Source organism: Rana temporaria, chromosome 5 (assembly GCF_905171775.1).
Source record: "Rana temporaria chromosome 5, aRanTem1.1, whole genome shotgun sequence".
Classification (NCBI taxonomy): Eukaryota; Metazoa; Chordata; class Amphibia; order Anura; family Ranidae; genus Rana; species Rana temporaria.
In genome coordinates this window covers 322915903-322928637 of record NC_053493.1, presented here as the reverse complement: position 1 = coordinate 322928637, position 12735 = coordinate 322915903, and the positions used below count along the sequence as shown (strand labels likewise).

Here is a 12735-nt window from a genome sequence, read left to right as displayed (position 1 = left end):
TGCAGGACAGGGTTGATGACCACTGCTTTATAGCACAAAAAAGCAAATCGCTACTGTAAATATTACTTTCACTGTCCCACAGTAAAACAATGAACCCCTTACAGTAGCGATTATTTGCTCCTTTTGTACTTTTTTTAACCCCATTATGTTACTAAACATCTCAGGCCTGGGTCACACCTCTGTTTTTTTGTGCTTTTCGCAGAAACACACTACAGTTCATTTACATGTTTTCCTATGGGACACGTTCACATCCATGATTTTTTTTCAGCTGCTGCGTATTTGGAAAGGGCAAGGACTTTTTAACGCAAAACGGTGCTATTTTTTTTTTTTTTTGTTCAATATACTTTAATGGAGAAGCTGCAGAAAAGCATGTCATGTGTTTTTGTGGCAATTTGTGTTTTGTAATCTGCCCATTAACAAATTGGGCTATTATCTGATTAATCGAAACAATTATCGGCCAACTAATCGATTATGAAAATAATCGTTAGTTGCAGCCCTATATGGAACGCATTAAATCTGAAAAACCCTAAGCCTTGACAAACACTAACTTTTTTCTATAAAAGGCCTTAACGGGTGCACACAAGTTTGCCTTATGATGCAAAATGTGTATGTATGTTCTTTCTATATGCAATGAGATTTGGAAAGGATGCAAAATGTTATCATTAAACTTAACACTTTTTAAAACCAGTGCAACCAAAAATAAAAATGACTAATCTCTTGAGAATGTATCCTTTTAAACCCTCCAGTACATGCTTTAAAATGGAATAAAGAGACACATAAAATAAACCTCTATATCTACTGAACTAGTAATGTAACTGCCAACTAGAGGTGACTGCCCATATCGGCAGATGTCGCTCTACAACAGGGTTTCTCAACCAGGGTTTCTCCAAAGGTTGCTAGGGGTTTCTTGAGCAAATTACAAATTGTTGCCTTTCAGATAAGTTGCCGCTGACACCAATGATCTTCACAAGTGTAATGCTGCGTACACACGATCATTTTTCGGGTTGTAAAAAAGAAAGTTTTTTAAAAATGTCATTTAAAATGATCGTGTGTGGGCTTCAAAACATTTTTCGGGTTCTGAAAAACGACAAAAAAAAATAAAAATCGAACATGCTCTATTTTTTAACAACGTTTTAAACAATGTTGTTTTTCGGGTTGTAAAAAATTATTGTGTGTGGGCTTTAACGACGTGAAAAACCCGCAAAAGCAGAAGCAAGTTATGAGACGGGAGCACTCGTTCTGGTAAAATTACTATTCGTAATGGAGTAAGCACATTCATCACGCTGTAACAGACAGAAAATCGCGAATCGCCTTTTACAAACATGAAATCAGCAAAAGCAGCCCCAAGGGTGGCGTCAACCGCATAGAACTTCCCCATTATAGTGCCGTCGTACGTGTTGTACGTCACCGCGCTTTGCTAGAGCATTTTTTTTTCACTATCGTGTGTGGGCAACGTCGTTTTAATGATGACGTTGGAAAAAAACTTTGTTTTTTCTAGAGGCTGAAAAACTTCGCTTTGTAGAAACCCTAAAAAGGCTTGGTTCACACTGCTGCGCTGCAAATTTGTTTCGTTTTTTTGTCCTGTGTGAGGTGCGAATTTACCGCAAATTTCAGGAGTTGGACATTCTGCGATTGATTCTGGCTAATGGAATCAATGTAAAAAAAAAAAAAATCCTGTTTATTGTGGAGAGTAGTGTGGTGGAATTCGCACATATGTGAACCATCAATCCAATTCTAGAACGATTTACATTGATGTCTAAGGAGATTAAATTCGCAACACAACGCTGTAAACTCGCACAAGACCCTTTGTTTATCGCATCGCATTTATAGAGGAATCGCAACGCATCGAATTTGTAGAGGAATCGCAACGCACGTATGTAAACAAGGACTTTATGGATGACTTGCGAATTTAGAAGGTTTTGCATCAGTGTGAACCGGGCCTAAAGAGCATTCTTCCCACTGACCATCACAATAATGTATCATGATTTGTAGATATGTCATTTTTAGCACTGAGACCAGAAAGTAAATTTCAAGGGTTCCTCTGTGTTGAAAAGGATGAGAAAGTCTGCTATAAAATGTAAATGTGGATTTCGAATAAGAGATTTGGACTTCTTTCTCCTTCATGGGCAGTAAGGCAACTCACATGGCTCACCAATAGAGAGGAGCAAGGAGCAATCTAGCTGAAGTCATATTTGTATAATATGTGGCACATCTGCTGACAGATGTGTGCCTACATTACATTCCAGTTTAGCCTCTTTATTATTACAGGTTTACATTTAAATTGCAATACTAAAGCCTTCTGCCAAAACAAATGCAAAATCTCGCTGCACTGCCTGGAGAAAAAACAAACATAGGGAAATGTTAACTCCACTCCTCCTACAATTCATTTTTCAGCAAAAAAATCCAGAGACTTGCACACCTTATCTTAGTTTGGTGTTAGATTAATAGACTCAATGGCCTTTATTTTACACCTGGTAACCAAAATAACCCTCTTTGAATGGCTAGGTATCAAAATCTCCCTTTCCCTCCAATGATCAATAGTTCCCAGTTTGCCATATTTTGGGGTTACTTTCAAGAATGGAGAGAAGATATCAAATAATCCACAGACTGAGGCCCCATACACACGATATAATTTATCCGCGAATACGGTCCAGCGGACCATTTCCGCGGATAAATCCTCTCGTGGATTTCGGCAGATTTTCATGCGATGGAGTGTACACACCATCGCATTGAAATCCGCGCCGAAATCCTCTGGCGATGACGTGTCGCGCCGTCGCCGCGATTATGACGCGGCGACGTGCGCGACGCTGTCATATAAGGAATTCCACGCATGCGTCAATTCATTACGACGCATGAGGGGGATCCCTTCGGACGGATGGATTCGGTGAGTCTGTACAGACCAGCGGATCCATCCGTTGGGATGGATTCCAGCAGATGGATTTGTTGTGCATGTCAGCAAATATCCGATCTGCTGGAATCCATCCCAGGGGAGATTTATCCGCGGAAAAAGATCCGCTGGCGTGTACACACCATAGGATCTATCCGCTGAAACCCATTTGCTGGGATTTATCTGCGGATGGATTCTATGGTGTGTACGGGGCCTGAGTCATGGCATGAAATTGAGCGACATGATGCCCTTATTGAGTAAAGAATGACAATGGTAATGTGCCAATTATCACTAATCAACAGTCAAAACACTTGAACATCAGGTCATCATTAAAAAAAAATCCTATTTGGCAGTCTTTTTGCTTTTTACAGCAGTCTGGACAGTTCTTTACTAGCCCTCTAAAGCTGCCGTTTTCTCTTGTTTGAATTGCTTGGAAAATCATTCATTGCCATTATTGGCCTGTATGTGTTCTAATAGTTTAAGGCAGTGGTCTCCAAACTGTGGCCCTTTGCTTGCCTTTATCTGGCCCTTTAGGTGCATTATTCCTGCCATTGATGAGCCATAATTCCTCCCACTGACACCAATGTTGGGGCACCATTTCTCCCCCTGATACCAAAGATGGGGAATCGTTTACTCAGACTGGGCAGTGCTCAGCCCACTAAATTATGAAGGGCAGTAAACTGGCCGTTTGTTTAGAATGTTTGGAGACCTCTGATTTAAGGCCTTTCTATAGGTATGGACACAGATTTTTTATGTGCTCGTATGCGTGTCTCTGGGCGGGTAACATTGGGGGGGGTGGTCCCTATAAGAGGGTGTATCCTATGGCAGGTACAGGCATTTGGCTCTTCACATGTCATCACTCCATGCAGCACACTCGGAACTCACAGGTGATCCTCTTCCTCTCTCCTATACCTCACCACACCCAGTACCTTCACCTCACTTTACTATCTTTATATTCCCATTTCTCCTTGTCTTTCTTCCCCATCCCCCTTTTTTCTCCTTTTTTTCTCTTTCCTTTTCTTTTTTCTCTTTTCCTTCTCCTTTGCTTGTTTTCCTCCCCCCTTCCCCCCTTTTCCTTTTCATCATATCTCCATATCCCATTCAAACATAATACATTCTTCATTTATTTCCAATACAGCCATCATTCCTTACCGACCACAGTGCATTCAATACACCATGCCTCATGCCTGTGCCACCTGGGTGCGCTCTCCTGACGGGCCCTGCACCCCTCATTCTCCAGCCCTAGTCCCCGGCAGTGACCACCCCAATCCTGGGGTCCATCCGGAGCTTCACTCTAGTGCCGGCGGCAATCGGCAACCTGGTGAGTACCATCTGGGGCTTCTTGATGAGTCCTCAGCCCCCACCAATGTTGGATGCCCCGTTTAACCAGCTATGTGCTTATGTCGTTCCAGATAACCAATGTAATGCATGCCTGCTCCTGATGAGCGACCAACAGTCGCGAAACGCGTAGAGCTCTATACCTCATGCATTAATGTATTATCACTGCAGTGTCATGCGATGTAATTTCCATTTTAATATGTGATATCTATTTTATGTCTCAATAATATAGTACAGCTCGCTGTACTCATTGCATTTATATATTTGGGTCACTGCCCACGTACCTTGTCCCCCAACTAATCTGTGAAACATATATGTTTATCTATTTCTTCAATAGTGCAATATAGTCATGGACGGTGCATTATGTGAAAGTAATAAAATATTTAAACCTATTCCAGATTTATTATCTTTGATTCATTCCCCCCATTTATTGCAAACAGTTTCCCGCACATGCTTCATTTAAAGTCCCGCATTTGTTTCTCTTTTCTATACCTAATTAGGGATGGAGGTAATTGACCCATTACCTCATTTAAAGTCCCAACCAACCCTCCCCCCGCCCACTTTGTATTAGAACATATGTATTTTGTGCATCATCCTGTAATTTCTCCAGATTTCCTGGTTCACACTGGCCAATAAAAACAAAAAAAGTACCATGGAAGCAAGGAAACTACTTCTTTGTGCCTCTTTATACACCAATATTTTTGTCCTCCTATGCTCATACTAAGGCCTTTCATAACTGTATGTTATGTAAGTACTGCTATACTCTCCTGGGTTGCAATAGACTTGACACCAAGAACCAAACGAAAATTTCAACAGGAATTCGATGACTAAAACTAGCTAAAAAAATTATATATATATATATATATATATATATATATATATATATATAACAACGCTGGTTGCTATAGTTGACCAATAAACAAAGAAAAATGTCAGAAGACTGGTAATAAATGCATGCCAAAAAAATTAAAATAAAAAAATTAACTGTATTTGAGCCCTTTCATCTTATCATTGAAAGCACATTCCCCTAATTGTTCATATTAGCTGCAAGCTCCTGAACTGAACTGGCTGGATCATCCACACAGATTTGTTAATCTTAGGTTGAAAAGCAGCATTAACTGAACTGTACAATGTTAAAATACTATGTTTTAAACGCTAATTAAGGCTTACCTCTCATGCCTGCTAAAGCAAATTGGATGGCATTTCCACCCACGCCGCAGAAAGCGTCCACTACAACAGCATTGTTAATGCACTGGCGGACCCGCTGTGCGATGTGCTCTGCAATCTTCTCTGGGGTTACCGAAAACCAGCCTTCTACAAGTATAGAAAAGGAATTGTATTATACCGTGTGGTATGTCAATGGCCTGTGGCTTAATAACCTACGCAAAATAATAAATACTGGATTACAGCTTTTATGTTTCAGGGACATGACTGCTTTAAAAATGAATTGGAAAATAATAATAGGATATTTGTAAAACATTTTTTGCCTTGAGCAAAAAAATATCTCCTCCCACTACTAGTATGCCTCAGTTTTGTATCAACAGCAGTACGGAGATCTGGATCATAAACATAGAGAGTGTGACCTGTGTCCCTAAATGGACTTCAAGAAAAGGATTTTAATATAATAAATAGGATTTTTGTACTTACTGATAAATTATTTTCTTGGAGTCCATTGAGGGACACAGAAATTTAGATACAGCTGGGTTATACCTTCAGCTACAGGAAGAATGGTCATTGGCAAAAAGAAAAATTGTAAGCCAGTACCCATACCTCTACCCATTATACCTTAGCAATACCATGGGAATGAAGAGAAAAATTGAGGGGTGGGACCCGTGTCTCTCAATAGACTCCAGGAAAAGGTTTTCACATTAAGTAAAAACATCATATTCTGCTTCTTGTCCATTGAGAGACACATAAATTTAGATACATACCGTATATACTCGAGTATAAGCCGACCTGAATATAAGCCGAGGCACCTAATTTTACCACAAAAAAATGGGAAAATGTATTGACTCGAGTATAAGCCTAGGGTATCCATCTGCATGCCTCACTGTGCCCATGACTAGACTTGCGTTTAACATGGGAGTATATAAAAGGGGTGCCCGGCTTTGAAAAATCGGTGCTCCCTGGCCGTCGGTCCCCCAGACAGCAAACTTTGTAGAGGAGAACTGGGGCTACATGTGTGCCAAGTTCCGGGTCCAGGGGACCTACGGCCGGTACCGGGTCCCCAAAGTTACTTGAGAAATTCGGGTTTAACATGGGAGCCTATGGAAGGGTTGCCCGACTTTGAAAAATCGGTGCTCCCCAGCAATAAGTCCCCCAGACAACAAACTTTGCACACTTGTAGAGGAAGAGTGGGGCTATATGTGTGCCACGTTTGGGGTCCAGGGGTACCGGGTCCCAAAGCCGTTGAGATCAGGTGCAAAAAGGTGACTCGAGTATATGCCGAGGGGGGCATTTTCAGTACCAAAAAATGTGCTGAAAAACTTGGCTTATACTTGAGTAAATACGGTAGATAGAATATATTTTTTTTAGATATCATATAATCTGGAAAGTAATTGCACCATCACCACCCCTCCTCTCCACTTATTCACTGAAAAAAATACGTTCTGTGAATGGTGGCAGTGCAAACAACTGACACCCCCCAACTACTACCGTGATTGTCAGCTACTCCAGTGGCCCCTCAGCTATGAGATATGCATACATACATTAGCCCAAGCTGGACAATTGTAAAAATTCAATAAAGATCATACCTGGAGGTCATTTTTATTAAAAATAATGTCATCCATAGAAAACTAAACCCATTTGTATTCATTATTTGAAATTACACAGTAAGACTTTAATAAATACAAAAAAGGGGTTGCCCTGGATAAACTATACGAAATACAGAATAATAATTTGCTGTCAGCATAATTTTTTTCCTGTCATTGGCAAATACAGTAATTAAGCACAGTATTAAGAACATGCAAACAAGAATGTGTTAACAACATGTATTCTTTTTAAACTTGCTCAGGCCAAGTTAATTAGCTTGGTTTGTGCATTTTCCGGCTAACAATTGGCTTGCTTGCTTTTTCCTATGTACTAGAAATTCAATATATATTTACCCAGCATGAACAAAACTTTGGCAAGGTTGCATATTCCTCCACACTGAAGTTACTGCTACCTATAGTTCTACTAAACAACCACAATATATTTCTATATATTTTTTTTGTTTTTTCAAGCTGCTGTCTAATGTTCTTACAATATATGGGGCTTTGGCTGAAATGTGGATTTAGCACATGGGTGATCCCACCTAACCTGTTTTTTTGCCCACACACAGAGGCAGATTATGTATTATGTAGTAGTATTGCTGTCACACTTTACCTTCATCCAGTTTTATTCCTTCATCAAAGCGAGAGAAGAGTCTGTAGCGCTGGGCCCAGTATTTGGCAAGGTGTGGATCAGCAGCAATTTCTGGTGGCAGTAAAGACATTTTCTTTTTACTTTTTTTCTTCTTCTTTTTATTGCTCCTGTCTGTAGAAGTCACCCGAGAATCTATAAAACACAGTTGGTTACACACTTTAGGCAATTTTATACATTTCTATATACAGTACATCTATATAAAATACGCCAACTGTATTTACACACAAGTATTTTTGGGTTCAATATCAATCTGTAGCTATGTTTCATTATATATTCATTTATGGATCAGAGAAGATTAAAATGTGTACTATTTTAAATTTGTAAAGTTTAGGTATTTTTTTGGATGTGGTTTGTTTTGCATTTAGATGTCTTTTTATGTTTGTTGGAAAAAAAATCAATAAGAATATAGAAAAAAAATATTTAATATTACATTACTTTAGGGTGGTCATACATGGTGGAAACGTCTCTTACAGACAAGAAACAATGTGAAATTTCCCTGTACTTCTATCACCCCATTGCAACAGACATTGCTTTTTGATACGTTTGCTAGTGACATACAAGAAAACTTTTACAAGCGATGTGTGAATTGGAAGCTTTGTTTCCAATTATAAAGCTACTTTCACACTGGGGCGGGTAGGGCGTTAGCAGCGCTTTTCGTCCACTTTTAACCCCGGCTGGCGGCTGAATAAATGGTTAAAAAGACACCTGTCCACAAAATCTCTTTCTTCCATTCAAACCTCACCATCACAGGCAACACCAAAGAGCTGTCAAAGGACATCAGGAAAAGAGATTGTAGACCTGCACAAGGCTGGAATAGCCTGCAAGACCATCAGCAATAAGCTTGTTGAGAAGGAGAAAAACTGTTGGAGTGATTATTCGCAAATGGAAGAAATACTAAATAACCATCAATCGCCCTCGGTCTGAAGCTCCATTCAGGATTTTGCCTCATGGGGTAAGGATAATCATGAAAAGTGAGGGATCAACCCAGAGCTACACGAGAGGAGCTTGTGAATGTTTTTAATGAAGTTGGGACCACAGTCACCAAACAAACCATTGGTAACACAATACGCCGCCATGGATTGAAATTCTGCAGCGCCTGAAAGGTCCCCCTCCCTCAAGAAGGCACATGTACAGGCCCGTCTGAAATTTCCCAATGAACATCTTAATGATTCAGAGAGAGATTGGGAGAAAGTGCTGTGGTAAAATGAGACCAAAATTGGGCTCTTTGGCATTAACTCTACTCGCCGCGTTTGGAGGAAGAAAAATGCTGACTTTAACCAAAGAATGCCATCCCTACAGTCAAGCACAGAGGTGGAATAATTATGCTTTGGGGTGATTTCTCTGCTTAGGGTACAGGCTGACTTTCGCATTGTGGGGCCAACGGACGGGGGCCATGTATTGTAAAATGTCAGATGAGAACCTTCTTCCCTCAGCTAGAACACTGAAGATGGGTCATGGATGGATCTTCCAGCATGACAATAACCCGAAACATTCCGCCAAGGCAACAAAGGAGTGGCTCAAGAAGAAGCTCATTAAGGTCATAGAGTGGCCTAGCCAGTCTGAAAACCCTAATCCTATAGAAAATGTATGGAGGGAGCTGAAACTCCAAGTTGCCAAGAAACCTTAAAGGATTTAGAGAAGATCTGTAAAGAAGAGTGGACCAAAATCCCTCCAGAGATGTGTGAAGACCTGGTAACCAACTACAAGAAACATCTTACCTCTGCGCTTGCCAACAAGGGTTTCTCCACCAAGTACCTAGTCATGTTTTGTTTAGGGATCATATAATACTTATTTTACTCACTGAATTGCAACTCAATTTATAACATTTGTATTATGTATTTCTCGATTTTTGATAGTCTGTCTATTGTTTAAAGTACACCTATGACTTTGTAAGTGGGCAAACTTACAAAATCTTCCCAAAAATATAAAGTTAGAAATGTACGTGTAGGTAGGTATCTATGTGTGTAAGAATTCATGTTGTTTCTTCTCTTTTTTTTCCCCCCTTTTCCTCTCTATACCCTTTCTATTCTCTCGTTTTGCCTTAATATGGGGCAAATACTATCTTACGAGGACCACTTGACAGCACAAAGAAACTATATATGGATTTTTATTTTTTTTCTCTTATTTTTCATTTCCTAGTTTATATGAGTAGTCTTAAATGAAAAATCTGAGCTGTAAACCAACGATAAGGCTATAAAGATATATGGGTTTATGTCTGCAGGGGATCAAATAATTATTTTCCCCAATATATATTTGAAAAGTGATCAATCCTGATGTACTGACATTTCTCTAATTTCTTGAATGTCGAAAATGCCAGGACAGTACAAATATCCCCAAATGACCCCTTTGGGAAAGTAGACAGTCTGGGGTATTTAGTATGAAACATGGCAAGTTTTCTGAAGTTTTCATTTTTGGCACAATTTTTGGGAAATTGAAGAAATTTGTAGTTTTTTTTTTTTTTACATACTGTCACCAGTGCAGTACAGCGTCATCACATAACTGGTGTGACGGTGATCAGGATGACACTGACTAAAAAAAATAAAAAACATTATGATATTTTTTTATTTTTTAATACGCTGTGACCACAGCAATACAGTGTTACCAAAGTAACATTGTACTACTCTGAGGAAGTGATCTTTACCACATTACGATTGCTTATACCAGTGAGAGAACCCAGAGGGAATTTATATCAGCAAAGATGTCCACAGAAACTCTATACTGTTAGTACCCTGACCAGAATAAAGTTTAAGCCTACAGTTAAGCAGCATTACCAGGAGGTTAAATTACTAGCTCCTCAATACTGATAAGTAGCAGGGGGCCTAAGGTATCCAAATCAATTAGCAGAAAAGAACTGATTAAATAAAAGGTTTGAAGAAAGAAATCCACCAACCATTTCCAGTGTCTTCTGTTTCAACCTGTAGATAGTTTGGAATTTCTAGCGAGACCAGCTGTCTTGTGGCGTCTGCATTTTTCCTTGATTGTTGCAGAGCCGAATTTTCATTTTCTGAACACCAGATGGCATTAGAAGGCAATTTACAAGTTGTCTCTTTGCCTTCCCTGGTGTCTTCTAGCGGGTCAGACTGCATTTTAGCACCTTGTAATTCAGATATGTCATTGATATCAGGATGGCTATGTTCCTCAGAAGCTTCTTGGAGGCAAGATTCCTTGTGTACGTCAGCAGGTGATTTAATATTTGAAGTGTCCAGTCCTTCAGAGTCAGAACTACTGAGAGAATTCTCCACCTCTGGCAAATCTTCATTCATTTCATTCTCAGAGGGCCCTTCCACCTTCCTCAGGAATGTCTGCACCTGACAAATAAATGGCAAAAATAAATAACTGCTTATTCAAACGACCATGTATTATCTGTAGGGTTGAGGCTGGGTTCACACCTATGCGAACTGGATGTGACTTACACAGCATCCTATTCGCATGACATTTTACAATACATTTATTTGAATGAGGCTGGTTCACATATCTTTGGTGCATTCGCACTCTGCATTGCCCAAAAAAGTGTGCGTTTTCTAGGCAGTGTGGTCCAGCTCAGGTGCGAATTCAGGCTTATTATCTTCTATGAGCACACATCTGATTTGCAGATGTGTTCCATTGTGAACAGGATAAAATCCTGACCTGATCCTGATGTAAACCTGACCTGATACTGATGTAAACCTGACCTGATACTGATCAAAAACTGGCGTGAAATGCTGAACAACTGATTTTTCTCTGCGCAGGGAAAACGGCGCTGGAATTCGCACCGGACTAGTGGGAACCCAGCCTGAAAGTGGAACTTTTCCTTCCTTTTGTGGAGGTCAGTTTTGTACACTCTGAATATGTACACAGCAAATTTCATTGCAGAATCTTTCCTGCTTCTGTTCTGTAAACACCAAACCAGTATATTCCACTAACTTACTGAAATAGAGGGAGGTGAGGGAGTCAAGAGGGAGATTGTGCCTTCTAAAACCCAAAAACTCCCGAGCCAATCCCATGAGCAGGATTTATGAGGGTGCCCTGCACAGAACACACAATGCTTGAAAATTGCCCATATTGTAGCAAGGAAGCTAAATTGACTGTAGACTATAATGGAATATTTTTTCTTTTTCATTACAATTTAAGTATTTTTAAGAAAGTATGAATGGCAACTAGAAAACATGTGGCTGAAAAGGCCAAATATCAATCTGTAGTGCAATACGTTTAGCTTCAAGAGATAACTTTACAACAGAAGAGAATCCCTTTAAAGCGGAGGTACACCCGAATTTTTTTTTTTTTTAAATGGACACATACCTGTCCAGCGTGCCTGCGATGTTGGCAGCTCAGGCTAAAGCAATCGCTTGTCTCTGGGCTGCCCCCACCGCCATCTTCAGTGAGGGAATCAGGAAGTGAAGTGTTGCAGGGGCGGGAAGTCTGTGACTCCCACGGGAGTCTATGTCCAGAAGTGAGTGCAAATACCTGTCTTAAACAGGTATCTGCACACCCCTCCCCCCTGAAAAGGTGCCAAATGTGACACCGGAGGGTTCCAAAAAGCGGAATTTCCATTTTTTGGGTGGAACACCGCTTTAAGTAGCCTCTCCATTCGACTATGGAGAAGTATATGGCTACATCAATAAATATTAACCATGTCGTAAACCTACACTCCCCTATCCAGGAGAAAGGTGGGGCAAATGCACCTCCCCTGCTGGGGGATTCGCTTATAGTATGTGTCACGCCAGCTTTATAGAACATATTTTCTCCTACGACACACTACGCAACCCTTGTCAGCTAAAGCTAATGTACTTGTAGTACATTTAATGGAAAAAAACAACAAAAGACAAGAAAACAGATGAAGAGAATGGAAAGAAGTAATAGAAAAACAATGTTAATAAAAAATAAAAGAGAAGAGAAAAAATGCACCCTCTACTGCCAGAACACAGGTTTCAGTCCCCCTCAAGAAGAATCTGAAAGATAACTTATCCAGGATTCCCAGATTTTATCAAAGGCGGCCAATCTGTCATGTAGAATCGCCGACAAGCCTTCATTTATCATGATCCATGTCAACTTGACCTTCAAGAGATCAAACGGGATTAAGGGAGATTTCTAGGATCTCACAATTGAGATTCTGGCTGCTGCAAAAATAA

The 12735-nt window shown here is 40.1% G+C and overlaps 1 protein-coding gene and 1 long non-coding RNA gene across 5 annotated transcripts in view; one reads left to right on the top strand and one right to left on the bottom strand.

The window, feature by feature from the left end:
* TGS1 (trimethylguanosine synthase 1) overlaps nucleotides 1-12735 on the bottom strand; it is a 74416-nt gene that overhangs the window by 24039 nt on the left and 37642 nt on the right. For all 4 annotated transcript variants that reach the window (XM_040354214.1, XM_040354215.1, XM_040354216.1 and 1 more), the window contains exons 10-12: nucleotides 10518-10935; nucleotides 7589-7759; nucleotides 5396-5539 (exon numbers count right to left, since the gene is read on the bottom strand). In XM_040354214.1, the coding sequence (XP_040210148.1) occupies nucleotides 5396-5539; nucleotides 7589-7759; nucleotides 10518-10935 (733 nt within the window). The remainder of the gene's footprint in view (nucleotides 1-5395; nucleotides 5540-7588; nucleotides 7760-10517; nucleotides 10936-12735) is intronic.
* LOC120941006 lies at nucleotides 3712-4611 on the top strand. The gene is made up of 3 exons (XR_005749503.1): nucleotides 3712-3774; nucleotides 4026-4208; nucleotides 4300-4611. It is a non-coding gene; the product is annotated as an uncharacterized LOC120941006 (long non-coding RNA).